The sequence below is a fragment of the Choristoneura fumiferana genome, chromosome Z (assembly GCF_025370935.1).
Source record: "Choristoneura fumiferana chromosome Z, NRCan_CFum_1, whole genome shotgun sequence".
Lineage (NCBI taxonomy): Eukaryota > Metazoa > Arthropoda > Insecta > Lepidoptera > Tortricidae > Choristoneura > Choristoneura fumiferana.
This window is the reverse complement of record NC_133472.1, coordinates 1,757,836-1,780,724: the sequence shown is the minus strand read 5'-3', so window position 1 is coordinate 1,780,724 and position 22,889 is coordinate 1,757,836. Positions and strand designations below refer to the sequence as shown.

The 22,889-nt window shown below is 39.4% G+C and overlaps 2 protein-coding genes across 2 annotated transcripts in view; one reads left to right on the top strand and one right to left on the bottom strand.

The window, feature by feature from the left end:
• Positions 1 to 6,458: 6,458 nt before the first annotated feature.
• Positions 6,459 to 15,675, top strand: LOC141436618 (uncharacterized). Its single transcript, XM_074099650.1, has 6 exons — positions 6,459 to 6,655; positions 8,243 to 8,639; positions 10,049 to 10,214; positions 11,060 to 11,154; positions 12,472 to 12,650; positions 15,241 to 15,675. The coding sequence occupies exons 1-6, from the start codon at positions 6,545 to 6,547 to the stop codon at positions 15,403 to 15,405; spliced, it is 1,113 nt and encodes a 370-aa protein (XP_073955751.1). The 5' UTR covers positions 6,459 to 6,544; the 3' UTR covers positions 15,406 to 15,675.
• Positions 15,676 to 15,764: 89 nt separating this feature from the next.
• The window catches only part of LOC141438019 (dual specificity protein phosphatase MPK-4-like), a 7,994-nt gene continuing 869 nt past the window's right edge, over positions 15,765 to 22,889 (bottom strand). Inside the window, exons 2-4 of the mRNA XM_074101646.1 lie at positions 22,087 to 22,276; positions 21,676 to 21,859; positions 15,765 to 19,781 (exon numbers count right to left, since the gene is read on the bottom strand). Of these exons, the coding sequence (XP_073957747.1) occupies positions 19,678 to 19,781; positions 21,676 to 21,859; positions 22,087 to 22,276 (478 nt within the window). The 3' untranslated portion in view covers positions 15,765 to 19,677. The remainder of the gene's footprint in view (positions 19,782 to 21,675; positions 21,860 to 22,086; positions 22,277 to 22,889) is intronic.

Here is a 22,889-nt window from a genome sequence, read left to right as displayed (position 1 = left end):
GACGCGGCATTGTCTCAATCGATAATATATTTTGCGCAATGATGCCACCGCTTTTTGAGGTTTTTTCGAAGCGAGAAAGTGTTCACGTCACTTTTTGAACTTGGCACAATGCGCGGTGACCTTCGCCGAGAGTTTACTTTTTAAAATGTAATCTATGGTTTCAAATCAAAAAGCGCGGGAACGTTGACAACTTAGTTTAAAAGTAAGGTTATTCTTGAAGTTTATTATTATGGATATATGTTTGATTTGTATATTTTAAAGGCTAAAAGGCTGCATAAGTTGAATTTAAATTCGTGTATTATCTTTGCCTGTAAACATGTACTATGAACGCATGCGTGTGAGGCGGCTCGGCCCCCAAAGGAGGCCGCGCGATTGAATCATACGATGCTTAATGCAATTATAATAATATTAAAATAAAACAATGATTCAACACAATTTAATGACATTTCAAAAGTTTAAATATTTTTCTGTCGCACAGTGTTTAAATAAATTATAAATAAATAAATATCACGAGACAATTCACACCAATTGACCTAGTCCCAAAGTAAGCTTAGCAAAGCTTGTGTTATGGGTACTAAGCAACGGATAAATATAATTATATAGATAGATAGGTACATACTTAAATACATATTAAACACCCAAGACACGAGAACAAACATTCGTATTTTTCATACAAATATCTGCCCCAACACGGGAATCGAACCCGGGACCTCAAGCTTCGTAGTCAGGTTCTCTAACCACTAGGCCATCCGGTCGTCTAAATGCACCACACGTTTAATTAAGAGTCTTTTTATATACCTATAGGTATGTACCTACATACATATAACAATAAAATACCGTGACTTACTGACTGACAGGCAACGCACAGTCTAAACTACTGTTGCTAGAGACTTGAAATTTGGCATACCTAGAGTATCATTATACTCCTATAACCAGATTTTTTTTTTTCGAAATTCCCGTGATATAGGGAAATATCTATGTACCTAAACTCGGTTCGTTTCTTTGTTTGTAGGGGGTAATCTCTGAAGCTGATGAGCCAATTTTTAAAAATCTTTCACTAATTAAAAACTACACTATCCCCGATTGGCATATGCTACTTTTTCTCCGGGAAAATGCAAAATGACTCATTTACCGACCACGGGTTTCATGACAAGCACATTAAGGTCGAGGGTTTTATTTGGGGGGTTGCAACCAAGGTAGCCTGCATGTTACGACACTGTTTACGAGCAAGTGTGATGAAAATATGTTACAGCGATGTACCTGCGCAGTGAGCTTTTGGAAGGCGCGAAACCATTTTAACCAATAATAAGGCAGTACGTTTGCGCTGGTTAAATCCTGAGCAGCCATTGGTCGAACGTTCGCGCCATCGCAGTGACCGCCATTTTTTTTTAATATGGCTCTGTCCATTGGAAGACACAAGACAATTTTGCCAGTGTCTAGTAGGTTTTGCCGTTGTAAAACCTACACTGGTTGTAGTGTGATTCGGTACGAAGTAACTAAAGTGAGGATGGTTTTTTTTTCTCGACTAACCCTATAGTCTGGGGTATAGTTGGATAGGTCTTTTAAAACCATTGGGGGGTTGCGAAGACGATTTTTATATTCAGTGATGTGTTTGCGAAATATTCAACTTCAAAGTGAATTTTCATTAAAATCGAGCGTCCCCCCCTTAAAATCTAAACTGTCGGGTGGAAAAATTTGAAGATTCAGAATGGTAGCAAATATATCAAATTTACAAAGGAAAATTATAGCGACTAAGATTGCTTGAGAATTATTAGTAGTTTGAGTAAATAACAGCCGAAGACATAAAACACCTACATTTGGAAGATTTCGTACACAATAGCAGTACGCAATTTGCAGGTGGTAGGACCTCGTGCAAGGTCCGCCCGGATTGCTACCACCATCTTGCTCGCTAATCCTGCCGTGAAACAGCAGTGCTTGCACTGTTGTGTTTCGGCGTGGAGAGTAAGACAGCCGGTGAAATTACTGGCACTTGAGGTATCCCATCTAAGGCCTCTATGTTGCAGGTGTCTATGGGCGGTGGTGATCTCTTGCCATCAGGAGACCCACTTGCTCGTTTGCGATCCAGTCGGATTAAAAAAATCCTTTGAAAAATATTAGGTGCTTTATTTTTTCGTAATAGCTACGAAACCATGTCCTGTGCTCTGCTCAGTATGCATTTAAGACCCATGGGTATTAGGTAGAGACGCATGTAAATCCTAATTAATTGGCTCAGATGACACCAAGAATTACACGGTTATATTGATTATTCGAGATTTATTTAATGTAATCGAATCAATATACATACAATGAACTTATTATGCCACTATTGGAAAACCTACTGTGGGTTGACTGATGACTTTTCACCATTTTGCAGGCCTTATATACAGTGCAAGGAAACTCTTGCCAGCGCGATGTAGGATTCGTTCGAGACCGATACAGCGACATCTATCGGGCTTTTATTCAAACAAACCTACCTATGTACATTACAATAAAAATCAACAATGTGAATTTACAACGATTGCGGTTTTCAAGTCAAGAGAAACGACTATCACAGATTAGCCGCGTTGGAGCTGACCCGAATTGAGGCGAGAAAAAAACTAGCGCTCTTTTGTGACACTTTTTCCGTTTCTTTTTTCTGAATCCTCAATGCTATCGCTTTGTCAGTGCCAAGGCGACTTTTTTAATAATGCCGCGACTTATAGTAAAAGCGGAGTATATGTCTCGTCTCGAGTTTATGTGCGTCTACTCCAATAAGTAACAAATGTTTAATAACTGTTTTTGAAGAAAATAAAAGTCTATCACGAATAATTATTGGAGAAGACTAGACACATTAACTTATATATTAAGAACAGTTCTATCAGATCACATTTTTAATTTTCATTCAATTTTTATGGAATAATCGAGAAAAACTAACAAAAATACAATGTTAACGCTTTTAATACACTGAGTCTAGTGATTAAACAAATATTCAAATTAAGTGGTTCAATGAGCTGGCCTGGCGCCCCGGCCAGAGCCGGCACTGTCACCCGCAACTACTGCGATATCATCCACCTAGACGGAGGAGAGGACTGCCAAAGGTGGGTCTTCAGTTTCGCGGTCGCCACTTGTCCCACAAAGATAATCCGTTCTGCGAGTGATACAACCTGGGCCCAGGGTTTTCACACAGGTGAAATATCGCTAGTCAAAGTCAAAGTCAAAGTCAAAATATCTTTATTCAATTTAGGCTATAACAAGCACATATGAATGTCAAAAAAAAAAACTACCACCGGTTCGGAAAAACCTCTGCTGAGAAGAATCCGGCAAGAAACTCAACGAGGTATATATTTTTTTTTTTTAAAACAGATTTACAATATTATTAAATGATATGTATACATCACAAGTATTTAACACAACTTTATTTTTAACACAGTAGGTTCGCTATTTGAAGGGATCGCTAATGCGGATCGGAATTATTTCCAAATATCCCTGTCCATGATATAATCATTAACTTTATAATACGCCTTTGATATTAATGTCTTCTTGACAATAGATCTGAATTTTGTATCCGTTTCATTTATAATATTTTTTGGAATTTTATTATAAAAAACGTATGCAATTTCCCAGAAAAGACTTTTTGGTTTTAGCCAGTCTGTAAGATGGAACTTTAAGCTTCCCTGTGTTTCTAGTAGCCTTTGGCTTATCGACGTTAGTGGGAAAATCACATAATATGTTCTTCCTAGATTCCTTCTTGTTTTCTTCTTGTTCTTCCTGTTCTTGCTAGATGGCGTTAGTATCGTGAAGTCCGTTTGACGTTTGCTTGCGATTGGCTCATTTAGTTATTTAACCAATCACGAGCCAACGTCAAACCACAGGGCGGCCACGCCATACAAAATACGCGTTCTTGAATCTACATAGGCACGACGACGTCTGTACACGCGTCAATGTGTGCGTAAGACACACAGGGCTATCGCAAAACCCTAGTACTATAGGGTATGTAGGTATGGCTTAGATGTGTAAATAAATGTAATGGTTAATCATATATTTTTATTTAAACCTACTTAAAATGTGTCTGTCTATGTATTTAAGCATTATTATTTTACACTAGCTGTTGCCCGCGGCGTCGCCCCCGTTGTATTTTTTGACAATAACGAACACAACAAAATAAGAATAAACGAAATCGGTACCGCTGTTTTCAAATTTTGCGCTTAGCAACACATTTAACTATTCATATTTATTTATATAGATTACAATAAATATATGACTACAAACTTGAACGAATTATTCGGTACCTAATTAGTTATTTCATGTATTAATCGCGATACTTTTAGACAATTTGTTATATAATTAGTATAGTGTGTGTAGATAAGATATATATTGGTCTATTGATAGGAGAGAATTAACAAATCAATTTTACAAATACCTACCTACTAATATAAGACGTCTATTTATACATTATAGGTACACACTTTTAAACCTAGGTATTGGTTTTTTCCTCAGTTACCTAATACCTAAGTACATTGTACATGTTGCTAATTAAAGTTGGTTAGGTACCTTACCTACCTTTTTTCGTCCTTCGGAAATCGAAAAAAACTCCTTTTCTTATCTTTGGCTGTTGACAAACACCCATACAATGCACAGTATATCACCATTTCGCAAAGTTATTGCTCCCGAACTTAGTGCGCTGCGTGCGTTGCGCGCCCGACTGCTTTCCTGCGGTTTTCCTGCAATCTGCGCTTGAGGGGTGGGGTAACTCGAACCGGTGCGGGGCGGAGCGTGGCCATTCTGTACGTCAGTACTATTATATATTCTGTGGTCAAACGTCAAACGGCCCCCGCGATACTAACGCCATCTAGCGATATTTCGCTTATGTGAAAACCCTCATTGCATTACTCTCCTCTCTCCTGCGTCTCCTATCACAAGTATTTCCATACCTACTTTAAAAGGAAGTCACTATTTGTAAACACTAAACTAAAGAATTCAATAAAATATACTGAGCGGCAATAATCTGGCCCTCAAATGTTTGCAGAATCGGTAATTTTGTATGAAGGGTGGGCCAAATTTTGTGCCGCTGAAAATATTTTAACTTTCATGAAAAATTATAAGCAAATAGTACCTACTTATTAGTGAATTTCAATACATCGCTAACACGAAACAGAAAAAACTAGATCGCTAATACTATTAGCCTGTAATTTGTTGTGCAATGAGGGCTATCGCGTATGAATTCGCCGCTAGAGGCGCTAGTGTAGCGTGAGGTCTGCGAAATGTCAAATCTCATAGTTTTTGGGTGAGCTACGTGGGTTTATTTATAATTAGAATAATTTTGTGAATATATTGCAATATATGAAATTAATTATGGCAAATATGCGTTCCGGGGCAATGAATGTCTGTGTTTTGAGACAGTTTTGTCTTTCGGAAACCTTTGTCCTCCCTTTTTTCCGAACAAAATGGGGACTATGCAACACTGTGGCATGCTCGATATTTTTATGGTACGGTTTTAAGGTGTATTAAATATGATTTTAATCTGAACTTTGTTTTCACGCCCGTAATAACAGACTTGAAAGCCATACTTAAAAACCTCACGCAACAGTGCGCCATCTAGTGAGACAAAAAACGATACCCTCATTGAATTGGCCCAGAGGGTCTACTCCGAAATTCGAAAATCGAAGTTCGTACCGTTCGTCCCTCTCACTCTCGTATTAAATAATATTAGCGTCAGCGGGACGGCAAGATACGAATTTCGAATTTTGTACTTTGTAGATAGGCCCTGCCCAATGCCACTCCACCTTACTGTTTGGGCTATGTCGGTGACTCTAGTACCTACTTCGGCGAATTCCCGTATTACGATTCTGTCGCACAAAGAAACTCCGAGCATAGCTCTCTCCATAGCCGTTACTTTATCGTTAACAAACATTGGTATTTTTCGTACTTTCAGTCATCGAGCAAGTTTTGTTAACATGAATTTCCAAAAATATTTTTCCCTCGTGCTGAAGACTGGTTTGATTTTATACGTACGATGTAAAGTTTCTAATATTGCTTTGCCATCTATCGGGGAGTAGCATAACTAGCATAAGAAAATTCAAGCACAGATGGCGCTAGTCGTCTTATTCGTCAAGAGGAAAAAATTGCTGTAATTATTTTTTGAAAACTGGATTTGCTTTGATATTTCATTTTTGTTATCTTAATAATAATATTCAGGTAGAGATATTTCAATTTTGTCACATATATTGCACATTGATAATCCAATTTCCTGCAGAAGAAATCCTTTGCAGAAATTAAACGTAAATGACATCTACGCTACGTTACGGTAGCAACTCCGCAACTCCTAACAGATCCGCTAGATTTATTGTCATGTAAAAGTAAACCTTCAAGATAGTTAAAATAGAGTTAATATTTTTATTAACAGTAATGAAATATTAGTGTGAAAATAAGTTGTTTCAATCAAAACATTGCAATTTATATTTATCGATTCGGGACTAATTCAAAACATTGCAAAATGTTTTAATGAAAATATTTTCAGTCAAAGCCAAAAGTATTTAACTTTAAATATGTAACTCTATATATTAACATGGATACTTCGAATTTGTGTAGAAGTTGTATGAAAGAAGTGGCGTTATGGGAGCGAGTAAATTTTGACAATAGAACAACGTACATGTACAGTTTCTGTACAAACATTCAGGTAAAGTTGAAGAACAATTTATTTATCTCGCTACATACGATCTCATCCTAGCTCATCAGGTACCCTAGAAGAGTCTATGCCCTACGAATTAAACCTACATTAACGATTGATTTATTTGGTAATTTCTTATTTATTGATCTTTCCAATTTATTAAATTTGACATAGTAGAAATTTGTTATTATTATTTTTAAATTTAATTCTAATTTTATTTTGGCTGACAATGTACTTATTGTAATTTACCACTATCATATACCTTTTATTATTATTTTTACCGGCTCTTTACATAGCATAAAATAACGACACTTTTCGCCGACGGCACAGTTAACCCCCTTTTTCACCATCTAATTGATTAAATTTATTTGACGGATAAATGTGATGTTGTCTCTGTTTGTTTTGTTCGAATAGGAGAGACGGAGACGGCATCATATTTATCCATCAAATAAAACTAATCAACGAATTTAATGCAGTGTTGCCAGTGTTTTTCAAATTCTAAAATCTTTAGTGCCACCAAAAAAAACAATCCATTAAGGTTAAACAGAAAATAATAAAAATGTTTGTAAATAAAAAAAAAATAACAAATTATACTATCAAACACTACCAATATAAATAAGGATGTAGTGTAGTGTAGTGTGACAATGGCTAACGGTCTCTGTGCTGGACATCGAGGTCCAGCACTGATTTCCAGACTGGGCCCTAGACCACCCCTAGAACCCTACTCCCACCGGCTTGCCCAAATAGGACTACAGGACATAAAATCATTTATGAAAGATGTATTCGATCTTGGCTTCGGCTTAACCACGGAAATAGCTGAGCGTTCGTTTACCATCAGTTAGATAATTTTCATGGAAAGTTTATATCATCATCATCCCAGCCTATATACGTCCCACTGCAGGGCACAGGCCTCCTCTCGGAAAAAGAGGGCTTGGGCAGTAGTTCCCACGCGGGCCCAGTGCGGACTGGGAACTTCACACACACTGTTGAATTGCTTCGCAGGTTTGTTGTGCAGGTTTCCTCACGATATTTTCCTTCACCGTAAAGCTCGTGGTAAGTTTCAAATGTAATTCCGCACATGAATTTCAAAAAACTCAGAGGTGCCAGCCGGGGTTTGAATTGAACCCACAATCCTCTGCTTGAGAGGCCATAGGTCAAACCACTCGGCCACCACGGCTCCCAAATATACTAACAAAGCTCCATGATTTCGTGTGGGTATAGTTTTTGAGAAAACAAGTTGAACAATGCCTTTAATAAGACTTTTTGAATTTTTTTTAAATTCTTATCTTATCAGGCATATATAACACACACACACAAACATCACGCCTGTATTCCCAAATGGGGTAGGCAGAGCACACGAAACGTTACCGCTTCGGAGCCACTTTTAGCAATTTTTGGTTTTAAGTTTGACAAAAACGGTACAATAGTGACAGGTTGCTAGCCCGTCGCCTACGGTATACCTTAACCTTATATCCTTTGTCGCCTCTTACGACATCCACGGAAGAGATGGAAAGGTGTAATTCTAACCCGACACCACACGGCATATATAAGTACGCTCAAATTATTATGAATTTTATAATAATGTGTTTATTTCAGATATCAGAAGATGACAGCTTACCCAAACAGTTCTGCTATGACTGCACAGTCAAAATTGACGCCGCATATTCATATATAAGTGAAGCGCAGCACATCAACACAACACTCCTCAATCTAGTCAACCAACGGAGTGTTATAGTTGAAACAAACAAACATACGGAACCTCTGTTTGCAGAAACAGAAGATATATTTGACAATAATGAGAGTATTGAACCGGTGTCAACGTTCAACCCAGCTAAAGATGAAATAAAGGTTAAAGAAAGTAAAAAGATGGTCAATAGTCCGAAGTTGGAGTGTACAATGTGCAAAAAAAGTTTTCTGTCAAAAGTTTGGTTCGAAAAGCATTTGAAGAACCAACATGGTGGAAAGGTGTACAGTTGTCCACAATGTCAAAAAAGTAAGTTACAATGGTTAAAAATCTCGTTTCTACAATCTGACTTTTTCTATGAAAACGTTCCACAGTGGGCCATGGTTCAGTTGGTTTACACACATACATTCAGTTGGGTTACACAGACATCCATATATTAGAACGGGGAGTATAGGTATTAGCGGGCTGTTTGCCGCAACTCGACGTCTAAGTGCGGCTATTTAGCGTGATCAGGCTGTAGGCACTCATGCCAGCCTAGCTCCTGGAGGAAGCCTAGCAGACCCTTTACGTTGCCGGCGACTTCCTGCAGCGACCCCGGTGATCCGAGGTGTAGTGCCCTGTAGTTCGCCAGCAGGGCATTACGGAAGGGTGTGAGTGGCTGTCTCTTATGCCTCCATGCATGCTCTGCACAGGGGGCTGTCTGTAACACCTAGATTATGTAAGTGCTTGTTTAGCAAAGCGTGACCAGTAAGAGCACCGACCAGCAGTCGGAGTTATCCCTCCTAAGTCCGCGAAGCTTGCGGGACAATCCGGGGTTGATCGTCGGGAGGGCTTCTCTGGTTGGCCTGCATGTATCTAGGTTTGTCCAATATTGTTGGTGCATTACCTTGGTATTGTGTGGCAGTTTGCCGCGCAGCCATCCAAAGGGCAGAGGTAGGATGGGTTCGGGACCGAAGACCTTCATCCCCGAACCCCGGGTGTAGTTAATGTACGACTTGTTAATGCACGGCCTGATAATCCGTGCTTATGTGCACGAATTATCATGTCGTGCATTATCACCCCGTACCGAACTAGAAGGGAACCAATAATGTACGACGTGATAATCCGAAGCATTGTCTTCCGATTATCATGCCTTACGATTTCCGTGATTGAAATAAAAAAAATACCTAACGAAGGGCGAGAGCGGCGAGTGAGGCTACCGCCTCGCTCGCACGCCCTCGCCCTTCAACCTAACCCGGCCGGGTCGGTTCTGCTCCGACTATATCGATCTCACTCGCTGCGCTCGCTCGATCCGCATCGAAAAATGTCTTTTCATTCGAATCGATTGGATTCAGATTATCACGTCGTACATTATCACTACGTACATTACAGCGCGCGCAATATTTTGTACGCCCTGATAATGCGCGATCATGATAATGTACGGCATGATAATTGGAAGCAATAATGCTTCGGATTATTACGTCGTACATTATTGCGCGTACATTCCGAGTTGTACATTATTGTTTCCCCGAACCCCCTCTAGCCAATCGGTCGGCCGCGTCGTTACCTCGCGATCCACTGTGTCCTTTTATCCATTGTAGAACGAGTAGGTAGTAGCCTGCCCTTGGTAGTTGTATGTAGTGTCTTGTCTTTCATAACTTCCTTCCTTCGATACTCCAGTATTTTTTCCAACCATTCGCTATTCTTAACACTTAAACTAGTATATAAATGTGTTGCAGCGTTCCAGAAGCCATCCCAACTCTCGGTGCACGCGGTCACCCATTCGGACGAACGCAAATTCGCGTGCGCGTGCGGCAAACGCTATAAGCGACGGAAGGAGCTCACTATACATGCGCGGACGCACGCTGACGAACGGCCTTACCAGTGCGACCATTGCAACATGAGGTAAAGCCATAGTCGGGTAAATAAATACTGTTAAGACCTTTAAAGGCTGACCGGAATTATAAAAAACCGGCCAAGAGCGTGTCGGACACGCCCAAAATAGGGTTCCGTAGCCATTACAAAAAAAACAAGTATCTTCACGGCACTTACGTCCTTTTGTTGAGAAGCGCAGTTTTTCGACTCAAAAACGATCCGATCATTTTTTTCAATTTCTGGTACGTGTATGGAGTGCCCCCCCACCCCTATCAATATATTTTTTTGTAATTTAACTACAAAACTGAATAGCGGCTTTTACAAGACATCTGTACTCCAAATTTCATTGATATACATCTTGTAGTTTTCGAGTAAAATGCCTGTGACATACGGACGGACGGACAGACAGACTTGACGAAACTATAAGGGTTCCGTTTTTGCCATTTTGGCTCCGGAACCCTAAAAACTTCGCCATGTGGATTTTTATATGGATAAATACAGACTGAAACATATTAAACATGCATCCAAGACCCGAGAGCAAACATTCGTATTATTCATTGCAAATATCTGCCCCGGCCGGGAATCGAACCCGGGACCTCAAGCTTCGTAGTCAGGTTCCTAGCCACTTTGCCATCCGGTCGTCCGGTCTACAGTCGTTACAACTGATGCCGCTATAAATAAAAATAAATATCATGGGACACTTGACACCAATTGACCTAGTCCCAAACTAAGCAAAGCTTGTACTATGGACACTAGGCAACGGATAAACATACTTATATAGATAAATACATATTAAACATCCAAGACTCACAAGAGATCTATAAACGTTTTCGACTAATAGATAGAGTACAAAACTTGGCACTCTTCTGTTTCAGTTTCAAACTGAAGAGCGTGCTGAAGAGCCACTTGGTGCTTCATCAGCCTGACAAGCCGTTCCTCTGCTCCGTGTGCGGGTGGGGATTCACGCAAGGTAAAGGTCACGCTGACTGGTGAACACACCGTGCTATTTTTGATTACCGTTAACTTTAAAAGAACATTGAACTGGTCAAATACTTTCCGTAAGACACTAGTGGCCTATATTACACTAACGTTTACCCGCAGCTTCGCACACGTAAATCATTAGATCCAGCAGCTGAATTGAAATTTCGGGTATTTAATATATTCCCGTGGGAATTTCCGAAAATTAAATCGTGGTTTTCATTGACGTTACATTAAAAACAATCCTGTCAAATTTCATGACTCTAAGCCCGGTTGTTTCGAGATTTTATCCCTATCCCGTGGGAATATCGGGATGAAAAGTAGCCTATGTTTTATTCCAGATATAAAGATAGTAAAAAGTGTTGAGTTCAATGACGGCGGTACAAACAACCGAATATAGGTACACCCTGTAACTAGCAGATCTATTGTCAAGAAGACATTAATCTAAGACGTATTATAAAGTTAATGATTATATCATGGACAGGGATATTTGGAAATAATTCTGTGTTAAAAATAAAGTTGTGTTAAATACTTGTGATGTATACATATCATTTAATAATATTGTAAATCTGTTTAAAAATACCTCGTTCAGTTTCTTGCCGGATTCATCTCAACAGAGGTTTTTCCGAACCGGTGGTAGATTTTTTTGACATTCATAAGTTGTTATAGCCTAAATTGAATTAAGATATTTTGGCTTTGACTTTGACAAATGTGTGTGTGTGTGTGTGTGTGTTTGTTTGTGTGTTGTGATAAATGTTTTGCAGGTGGTAGGACCTTGTGCAAGGTCCGCCCGGATTGCTACCACCATCTTGCTCGCTAACCGTGAAGCAGCAGTGCTTGCACTGTTGTGTTTCGGCGTGGAGAGTAAGACAGCCGGTGAAATTACTGACACTTGAGGTATCCCATCTAAGATTGGTTTTTTGGAATCTTTTTGTATTTTTTTTATTTCAATTCCAAATTTTTACTTTTACGGTCATCCCGTAAAACCGAAATTGAAAATACAAACTGAAATATAGATGCACAGAAAAAACAGAAAAATAAGACTGATGACCATCAGTGGTGTAGCGGTATAGCACGCGGTACGGATTACCGAGGACCTGGGTTCGATTCCCAGTGATGGTCTTATTTTTCTGTTTTTTCTGTGCATCTATATTTCAGTTTGTATTTTCAATCCCATCTAAGGCCTGTAGGTTGGCAACGCATCTGCAATCCCCCTGGTGCTGCAGATGTTTATGGGCGGTGGTGATCTCTTACCATCAGGAGACCCACTTAGTTTGCCATCCAGCCGAATAAAAAAAAATCGTTCCAGCGGGCAACCTCGCCGTCCACATGCGCAGGCACACAGGCGCCAAGCCGCACGCGTGTTCGCGTTGCGATTTCCGTGCGGCGGCTGCGTCTTCCCTGCGGCGGCACGAGCGGCGGCACCGCGCGTCGCGCCCGCACCGCTGCCGCGTGTGCCAAAAGGGGTTCCACGACAAGGGGGCACTGGTGAGTACGAGACTGAGGACCGGGGGGGGATCCCATAGAGCTTATGGGAACGGAAGCAATACCATTTGAGTTTCTTGCCGGATTCTTCTCAGCAGAGGTTTTTCCGAACCGGTGGTAGATTTTTTTTGACATTCATAAGTGCTTGTTATAGCCTAAATTGAATAAAGATATTTTGACTTTGACATGCCCTCGGTACCGCTCTGCTTTCAGAGCGTGACATGAGTGCGTGTGAGCTAACTTTGGGGGCGGCAGACGTGAGCGTGCCTTCGGAATCCAAAAGCTTAATGGTTACTTGACCTGAAATGTATATTTCAGAACTAAATTATTGTTATTTTAAAATTTATGACGGTGGAAGCATTCTACACATTAGATATAAGTAGTTATTGTTTAGTATTGTAACTAAGGGACCCCATACATCCCTGTATTTTTATTATTATTATTTTTTTTATCTTTAATTGTATAATATAGTTTTTAAGTATTTTATTTGTAATTAAATTATTATGAAAAAAATTAATTTTTGCCAAGTTTCTTGCGGCGCATTCTTCTTGGCAATGATGGTCTTTCCGAAAGCGCTGGTAGTTTAAAAAATGACGTGTAAAAGTGCCCATAGCGGCCTATTTACTGAATAAATCATTTGAATTTGATCCCACCACAGCACTCAGGGTTTCGGTGTTTTATAACCGAGAAGACCGTATATTTATTTTATTATTTTTGTATTCTCTTTAGTATATGTTGTTATAGCGGCCACAGTTGGGTTATTCACAAATGTTACCACCAATTTTTACCAGTGGTACAGCTGGGATTTTTTTCCCATCTTTTACCACTTAAGTACTCAGTGGTAACTACTGGGAAAAAAATCCCAGTGGTTACCACTAAAGCAATGAGGGCTATCGCGAATGAATTCGCCGCTAGAGGCGCTAGTGTAGCGTGAGGTCTCCGAAATGTCAAATCTCATAGTTTTTGGGTGAGCTACGCGGGTTTATTTATAATTAGAATTTTTTTGTGAATATTTTGCAATATCTGAAATTAATTATGGCAATTATGCGTTACGGGGCAATGAATGTCTGTGTTTTGAGACAGTTTTGTCTTTCGGAAACTTTTGTCCTCCCTTTTTTTCCGAACAAAACGGGACCTAGCAACACTGGTTGCTGGATATTTTTATGGTACCTACGGTTTTAAGGTATTTTAAATATGATTTTAATCTAAACTTTTGTTTTAACGCCCGTAATAACAGACTTTGAAAGCCATACTTAAAAACCTCACGCAACAGTGCGCCATCTAGTGAGACAAAAAACGATAGCCCTCATTAGTGGTAACAAATGAGATTTTTTTCCCAGTAGTTACCACCAATTAATTAAGTGGTAACAGATAGGAAAAATATTCGCGATATAAGATAAAATAACTCCATAAATATTGAATAGAATAGAACCTTTTTTAATATGTTGTCAATAAACTGCTGAAAATTATCCTATCAATAGACGATCGATAGACGACCAGATGGCCTAGTGGTTAGAGAACCTGACTACGAAGCTTGAGGTCCCGGGTTCGATTCCCGTGTCGGGGCAGATATTTGTATGAAAAATACGTATGTTTGTTCTCGGGTCTTGGGTGTTTAATATGTATATCTATCTATATAATTATATTTATCCGTTGCTTAGTACCCATAACACAAGCTTTGCTAAGCTTACTTTGGGACTAGGTCAATTGGTGTGAATTGTCCCGTGATATTTTATTATTATTATTTATTATCAAACTATTATAGAAATTGGTGGTAACTACTGGGAAAAAAAACCAGTTGCTACCACCGATTACTTTAGATGTGTATTTCGTAAGAAAAATATAAAGAATTAAATACTCATCCAAATTCAAAATCGATGAAAACGGTATCTTAAAATATCACATTCTTTCCAAAAATAAAATAAAAACCATAGGTTATTTTGTTTGGTGCATCCCAATTCATAAAATGGCGCCACATATGTATATGTATGTTTAGCGTCATGTATGTCTTTATTTGTTCTATGTTTGTTTTTTATGGCGTTAAATAAATGTATTTTCTTTCTTCTTTATTTTTCTTATATCACGATATGCCTAGGTGTGCAAGTATTTTGGATGGCGAACAATTTTTTGATTTGCATCCTCTTTGCTGTCGGTGGCTGATTGGCGCAAGTCCTTTGCCGCGCGCCTTCGATCGTAAAAAAGGCGGCAGTCAGCCAGACTACAAAAAAACTCTCGGCGGATATATATTATTGCGGTTGTGCTCGGTTTTGTAAAATAAATATTAATTGTGATTGTAGACATTGTAAATAGTTTTGTGTGTAAGTAATAACAAACTTTATACGCCTAAAAACTAGCTAGTGAAGTGGCGGTGCGGGTATTGCGGCTTTACGGACTTTAGCGAGCGTCATACATCGAAGCCGGTTTCATTGAGGTATGTTTTTCATGAATTGTTCTCTAGACATAATGCTGCACAGAAGAGCAAATAAGCCACGGCCTTGGTAGCAGTCACTATTCGAAGGTTTATTATACACTAGGAATTTAGAGATATGGCGAATTTTACAATCGACCGCCGACATATATAAGTATTCCGCAGACTCGTCACGAGCGCTCGCACACCGGCGCCCGACCGTACCAGTGCCCCGGATGTACCCTACGCTTCGTGGACAGCTGGAAACGCAAGACGCATCTCATGCGCGCGCACCGCACGCCGCTCGCGCGCATACCGCGCATGCGCGCAGACGCCAGCGCGCTGCCGTGAACACATCGCTTTAAGGGATAAGCTCGCCTTTGTACAGTCGAGTTCATAAAGTGGTGAGCAATTTGATCAAAAATATCAGTACACGAATATTGTTTACACGGATTGCTGAGGACCTGGGTTCGATTCCCAGCGCTGGTCTCTTTTTCTGGTTTTTCTGTGCATCCATGTCTCAGTTTGTATTTTCGATATGGTTTCACGGGATACCCGTAAAAGTAACAAATTTGGAGTTGAAATACAAAATACAAAAATACTCCAAAAAACCAATCATAGCAAATTTCATCGAAACTTGTTTTGACGACAAAACATGCTCGTTTAACGGTATAAAATTTAAAAAAACAAGAAAGAAAGGTTTTTTTGGCTCCATAAGTACCACCTAAAACTAAGACTAGAACTAGCACTAAAACTATGTTACTAGGTGACACGGCAGGATACCAAAAAGGGTCTCCACTCAGCATGTGTTGCCGCACATAATAATTTATTACTAATATATGGTAATTTATATATAGGTGTCTTTAGATAGGTTACAGTTAAGATGAGAAAAAAACACTATTTCAACATTAATTGTTTTGGTTCTTTTATAGTCATATTTATTTTAACAAGATTGGCATCTGATTTTATAATCAAAAAAGCACAGCATCTGAATAATATATTAACCTAACACAAACATCTGTCATAAATATACTATAATTTAATAATAACATACATATAAACACGAAGCACTTATGTCAAGAGATGGTCACGCGCTTACCTCTCTGCCAAAAATATGAGATGACCATATCGGTCACGGCAAATGTTTACATGACTTCAAACTTTGTATTTAATGTGAAGCGATGAATTCGTGCTAACGAATGTACTGTGCGTTTCAATAAAAGATTTGCTGGCAACTTCACTGGCTGCCTGTGTGAAATGTTGCCAGTTGCTAATAAAAAAATCATTTTCTATAATATCAAATTTTAGCTCATGAAAATGCGTGTGATATCAGTTACGAAGAATCTCTTTTGTTGAAATTGGTAATAAATCTAAATTTAGCAATAAATTTATCGTATTTACTCAGCTGGCAACTATGAGCTAATGATGGTGTCTGTTCGATACAGCGCCATCTATAGTTCATTTGTTGAACTAAACTCCAATTCAATAGAATCTGACAATCCTGTAGACACTTCCAGCCTACTAATATAAACACCGGGCTGCCTAAGGCTTTGTGATGTGGCTATTATTCTTTTTGATTCCTTTTAGATGATAATTGCAACAACAGGGACATATATAATCAAGTGTGCCCACGATAGGGTGTCTTAAATATGTAGAAAATTTACAGATTCTATTGAATTGTACTTTAGATGACTTGCTAATTAATGATCGATGCCTTTACAGATAGTTCAACTCAGTTGTGCGCGCGGCCCCATGTGTGGGTAAAGCGATAAGAACACGTCTTGCTCGGACGACGACTGCCGCGTCACGTGAAAGTTGTATATTTACAAGCGCACGCACACATGTGTGTGGGCCGCGCGCACAACTGAGTTGAACCTATGTGTAACATTAACAATCCTGCACCAGATTAGTTCCAAAATGAAACACAAAATGTGGTGGCGCTATTATCGTACATCAATATAAATAAGGTAGTTTAAACTATTTTAAAGTATGTTTGGCTCTGTTCCATGGCAATCCGCTTCGAATTATAAAGTTCCAAAAAACCATTCGTTCTCTTATTTTGAGCCCCAAAAAAATTTTACTCTCAATATCTCTAAATTGAATCCTAGCGTTATTTGAAACGCGTAGTAGACTTGTGCAACTGTGTTCTACGTGTACTCCTCGCCTCGAGAAAACCATGAAAAAAACCCTAGTGCAAAGATAAGCTTAGCTTAAGGCATCTCCCGTCTTAAGTGCTATAACATACTACCTATAGACATGAAATTTGAAGGCCATATAATTTTCTAACAGTAATATTTAACACCTAATTCTCAACTATGTATTTACTCATATATTTTTAGGGAACAAATGTAGTATCTACCACAAAGTATCTCCGAGGCTTTGCAACCAAAAAGTACAGATCAACATACAGGATGGCTCATTTAGATCGGTCAGTATGGACAAGTCTGAACCTATAAGACATGCGAAGATCTGAATAAAATAAGGAAATGTTTGTGTATGTCTGTTTAATGTAGTTATTTATTATGTATCTATCAATTACGTAAGTGTTTTGTAAGTTTAGCTAGTAATAGAGACGCTTTGGTGTATGTATATACTGTAAGTCTTTATTATGAATAAATAAATCTGTTCTTAGGAACCATGTTATCGATTTTAATAACAAGAAAAACTGTATTCATACATCATTATTAAATAATATGAAATACAATTCATTTTATTCATTCTAGATACCGTGTTTCTTAGTAACATAATTGACGATTTGACGACCAGATGGCCTAGTGGTTAGAGAACCTGACTACGAAGCTTGAGGTCCCGGGTTCGATTCCCGTGTCGGGGCAGATATTTGTATGAAAAATACGAATGTTTGTTCTCGGGTCTTGGGTGTTTACTATGTATTTAAGTATGTATCTATCTATATAATTCTATTTATCCGTTGCTTAGTACCCATAACACAAGCTTTGCTAAGCTTACTTTGGGACTAGGTTAATTGGTGTTAATTGTCCCGTTATATTTATTTATTTATTTATAATTGCTTATGCTTCATGTTTCATGTTTCATAATTGCTTATGACCAACACTACCGATATCCAAACAGAAACAGTGTACGTTTTCTAAACGTCCGGGTTCGATTCCCGTACTGAGTACAAGTGTTTGTTTTTAAATGCAGTTTTTCTTGTTACTAAAATCGATGCCATGGTTTCTAAGAACAGATCTTCGTATGTCTTATAGTTTCAGACTTTCCCATACTGACCTATCTAAATGAGCCACCCTGTATAGTTTACATACGCGACGTCACCGAAAGTAAAGGAAAAAAAAAAGTTCATTTTATAAACAAAGGCGTTTTCTACAAAGAGAACGTTTTTTCGGACATTTACTAATTTTACATAATTTTATTATCATAAAAACAGCCAACGTTAATTAAAATCAGTTTAGCCCTTGTCCCACCACCGGCGAGAAAGCGATTAGCTATCTGGGGGCACGGCAGTGCCCCGCCAAGTCGAGCAAAAAAGCGGCACGGCCGTACCATCCTTCTCTCGAAGCAGTTCAGGCCATTTACGACATCGGCTATTTTCTCGGCCAAGAGAGAACGAAGGCGGAGTACCTCTCTCCGCTTCAGTAAACAGCGTAAGGCACTTGTCTCACCGCCAGCGAGGAAACGATTGGCTATCGACTATTTTCTCGCTCAAGAAACGAACAAAAGATATAAGATCCTGTGTGAGTAAAAGAGACACATCTATATTAATAGTTTCGTCAAGGGGTACGGTAGACTCGAACGGAATGCACATCAATTTGAAGAGCGTAAAAAATTAGTCAATCCGAGTCGACAACTTATAGGCGGAAAATTCGGATTATCGAGTATTTTCAATATAAACTTGAATAAATTACTAAGTTGGCGTTGCGAAGTAAACATGTCAATCAAAGTCATCACATCAAAGTGGCGTTAGTGTCACGTCATCACGTGTCACAGGTTTGCATTTCGTTCTCCGTTGTGACCTTTTAAGGGCCCCACACACGGTACGATTCGTCGATTTTCATCAGATCGATCGTACAGACGAATCGTACCGTATATGGGGCCCTTTAGGTCTAATTTCTTTGATTATGAGACATCATAGTTATTTGGGCAAATAAGATTTAGGAGAACTATCTACTGGTGAAATACCGATACGTAGGTTAGCTGTGAAAGTACGTTTGTGATAATATTAAGGCTGGGAATATACTTCAGATTTTTCGATAAGTGCGACAGTCTTTACAGTGGCAAAAAATTGTTTTCAAAGATATTATGGGTGTACATTTTACCCGAGCGAAGCCGAGTTTTCATCTAGTATATTAATAGTTGATCGCTGGCTGTTCACACTGTCGGCGAGAACTCGCTCTTACATCTTTTGTCGCAGCGACAAGAGCTATAAAACTCGCTAAACTCGCTCAGCGATGTCAGCTTGGCGGCCGCCCCGCACGAGCGAGTCGAGTGGAGCGAGTAATCGCCCGTCGCACGCGAACACTCGCTTACAGCCGAGCGACAAAACTACACTCGCTTCTCGCTGCTCGCCCACTCGTTCCTAGTTACTCGCTCTACTCGCTTCTCGCTCATCGTCGGCGGTAGGACTAGTGCCTAAGTCAGCCCGGAAGCTCACACGGTGACCTGTACATTCTGGACTATGTTCGACCATTCCACCTTGGAAGGTACGAGATAGAACGCTGGCGCCACCTTCTGGCCGCACGGGCATTTGCATCCTGGAACAAATATTGGGTAATTTATTTTATCAAGCGTTACTTTGCGGAGGTCCATATAAATGAACTAAAAGAATTTCCTCTTTAATCGAATTTTAGTCTAACAACTGGTAGCATGGTGTACGGTTGTCACTCTGAAGATGAGCTCTGGTTGAGTTCGAAACGCGTCAGTGTAGTGTGGTGGTGGTGATAGATGGGTTTGTGTGATTTGTGTGTGTTCTTACAGTGTGGAGGTGGAGGAACTGCATGAACACGCATATTTTGCATAAGCTTAGCTATCGTAAGGTCACGGGTGAGCAAGGAAATTATTTTAGTTCATTGATATGGACCTCCGCAAAGTAACGCCTGATTCAATAAATTGTTGTGAATTCATTTTTGGCCATTAAAATTAAATGAGGTAAGTAAAATTTATTCAAAGAGTGTGTTTTATTTTCGTTATGTCAGGGTTTGTTTACTTCATGTTTAGTTGTACTTTTACTGTAAAACGAAAAGATAAAGCTATCTTATTGGTTTCTTTGATTAAAAGTAAAATTATATAATTGTTCTTATATCGCTAGTAATAAATTAAATATCGTTTTCAGATCAAAATGAGTATCATTTTGAAGACCGGTTTTGTGAGTATCACTCAATATAAAATTTCAACCACAAACCGTTTCATAAGGAAAATTGTTGCTGGACATGTCCGAGATGTAGAGGAATTAAGAACAAAACAGGGACAGTGTTCAATAATTCAAGCTCGCATCATAACACAAACATCTATTACTAAAATTAGGTAGTTAAAGTCTATACAAATTGCTTTGTTAATGACAGATTCATGAGTATGACAGATGACAGCGCCAGAACTATTTCTACTTTTGGCCACCATGAGCGCTGCGATAGATTTCATCACCCATCACCCCCCCCCCTAGTACTTCGCACCCTCCCAATACGATACCTATCAGTCATCATATTGACAATGGTGTCGATGATGTTATTGAGAGGAATGTTTTCTAATCCTTCAGACTTTTTCTATGACAAATTGTATTTATACATTGTGAATTATTTTCCTTCCAAGGCTATGGATAATATTCAACACTTTAACGCACATAAACCCAAAATAACACTTTAAAATACCACGCGCAAACAACGTTAAACTTTGACAGCAGTAAACAGATGACATTTGAATTTAGTGTTACCAGTGCAAGGAATAAGTTCTATTGGATTTCCGCAATATGGCGAGGTTTTTATAATTCTGGTCAGCCTTTATTATATAAGACATGGCAAATACTGTATTAGCAAGGACATATGATCATTTACACGCATTCTTTTGGTATCATAAGTAATAGTTACTGTTTTTTTTTAAACGTTTGGCAATAAAAAGACTATGATTGGTTTATTTGGAGTCTTTTTGTATTTTTTATTTCAACTCCAAATTTGTTACTTTTACGGGTATCCCGTGAAACCATATCGAAAATACAAACTGAGACATGGATGCACAGAAAAACCAGAAAAAGAGACCAGCGCTGGGAATCGAAACATCTTCATCTTGCTTAGTAGCGACATCTCTTGTCTGGGTGAGCGGTTGGTTCCGAAAGAGTGTGACGTCTCTCGATGAGAGCGGAACATAGATGTCGCTAGTGCTGCTGCATAAGTAGCGTAGTAGAAATAAGCAACCTGAGATATGTATGCATAGGAAAAATTCGTGTCTAGATTCCTGTCCAGCAGTGGTGTAGGGTTATAGCACGCAGCACGGATTGCTGAGGACCTGGGTTCGATTCCCAGCGCTGGTCTCTTTTTCTGGTTTTTCTGTGCATCCATGTCTCAGTTTGTATTTTCGAATAAAAAGACTAGTCAAGATTGTTTATCCTTTTCCTAATGCTAAAAAACGAAGTATACATACAGACAGCCCGCAACTCACCGCAAACCCAGCTGAAGCTGCCTATCTTATGGTTACATTTGGGGCAGTGCAACTTCCCGTGCGGGTCCAACGCCACGCGTCGCATCCAAGCCATAGGCTCCACGAACCACATGAGACGGCAGGCTGCCGCGCCGCGTGCCGCTATACTGCCGTCCACCAGGTTTTGCTCACTGTAGCCGTCCAGCTAGAAAGGGGAGAATGTGAGAGCACAGAATAACTTCGTCCAAACAGCAGCTGGGCTAAGTAGCAAGGTGGTTTAAAAAATAACTGGTCTTATTTGGGTATTTCTCGACAGATTGGTAAATTTGAACAGTCCTCTGCCAACTTTCTCTTCAAATTATGATCAATGGAACAGCTGTATGCGATCGCGAGCGCCCGCACGTCAGATAATACGGCCTGTGTGGAGGTTACCTGGATAGGGCCCTCTTCAGTGCCTGTGTCGCTTTGACTCTGCCCGGGACTCTCCCCGCCATCTATGATCTGACAGGCGAGACTCTTCAGCTTCTCGATCAGGATCTGACCGTTCTCGGCGCAGTGGAGACCCGTCAGCTTCGATGGCGGCGGCCGGATGCCTGTATTAGAGGAATGCAACTCAATATTTCTGTGGGCGTTTGGGCCAATACGGTATTTGACTATTTTGTATATGTTTTATAAATTAAAACTACACAATGCCTGTTATCGAATAGAAAAACAATTTTTAAGCTACCTTTACAAATAACAAAGTTATAAAGGTTTGAAATTCAAGATTACACAGAGAAAGATATACTGGCATGTGACGTCACACGCCAGTACCGCCATACTTGCTGCATAGAGAAAAGCGTTTGAGAAAGTGACAGGTATATAGATTTTTCAAAAAATCATGATAAATCCAATTTTCAACCGATTCAAATTTTCTCTTCGCTAAACACTGTCTGTATATCTATATTTTTCGTAATAATATTAAGATATGGCAAAATCAGGAGTTGTCAAATACCGTATTACTTTTTTACCCACACTAATCTGTCCGCGACATTTTTTCAAATAATACAATACAATAGTAGATTGTGCAACGAGAGCATAAGCGCGAGGCGCGAGCGGCGAGGGTGGATAGACACGTCGAGGGGAAAATGGGTTTTATGCTCGGTTTTACACTCTGCTTTTCACTTCGATGGCGAGGAAATGAATATACAACAGTGGAACAATTGTTCACTTACTATGTACCTTTTATTGTTCAC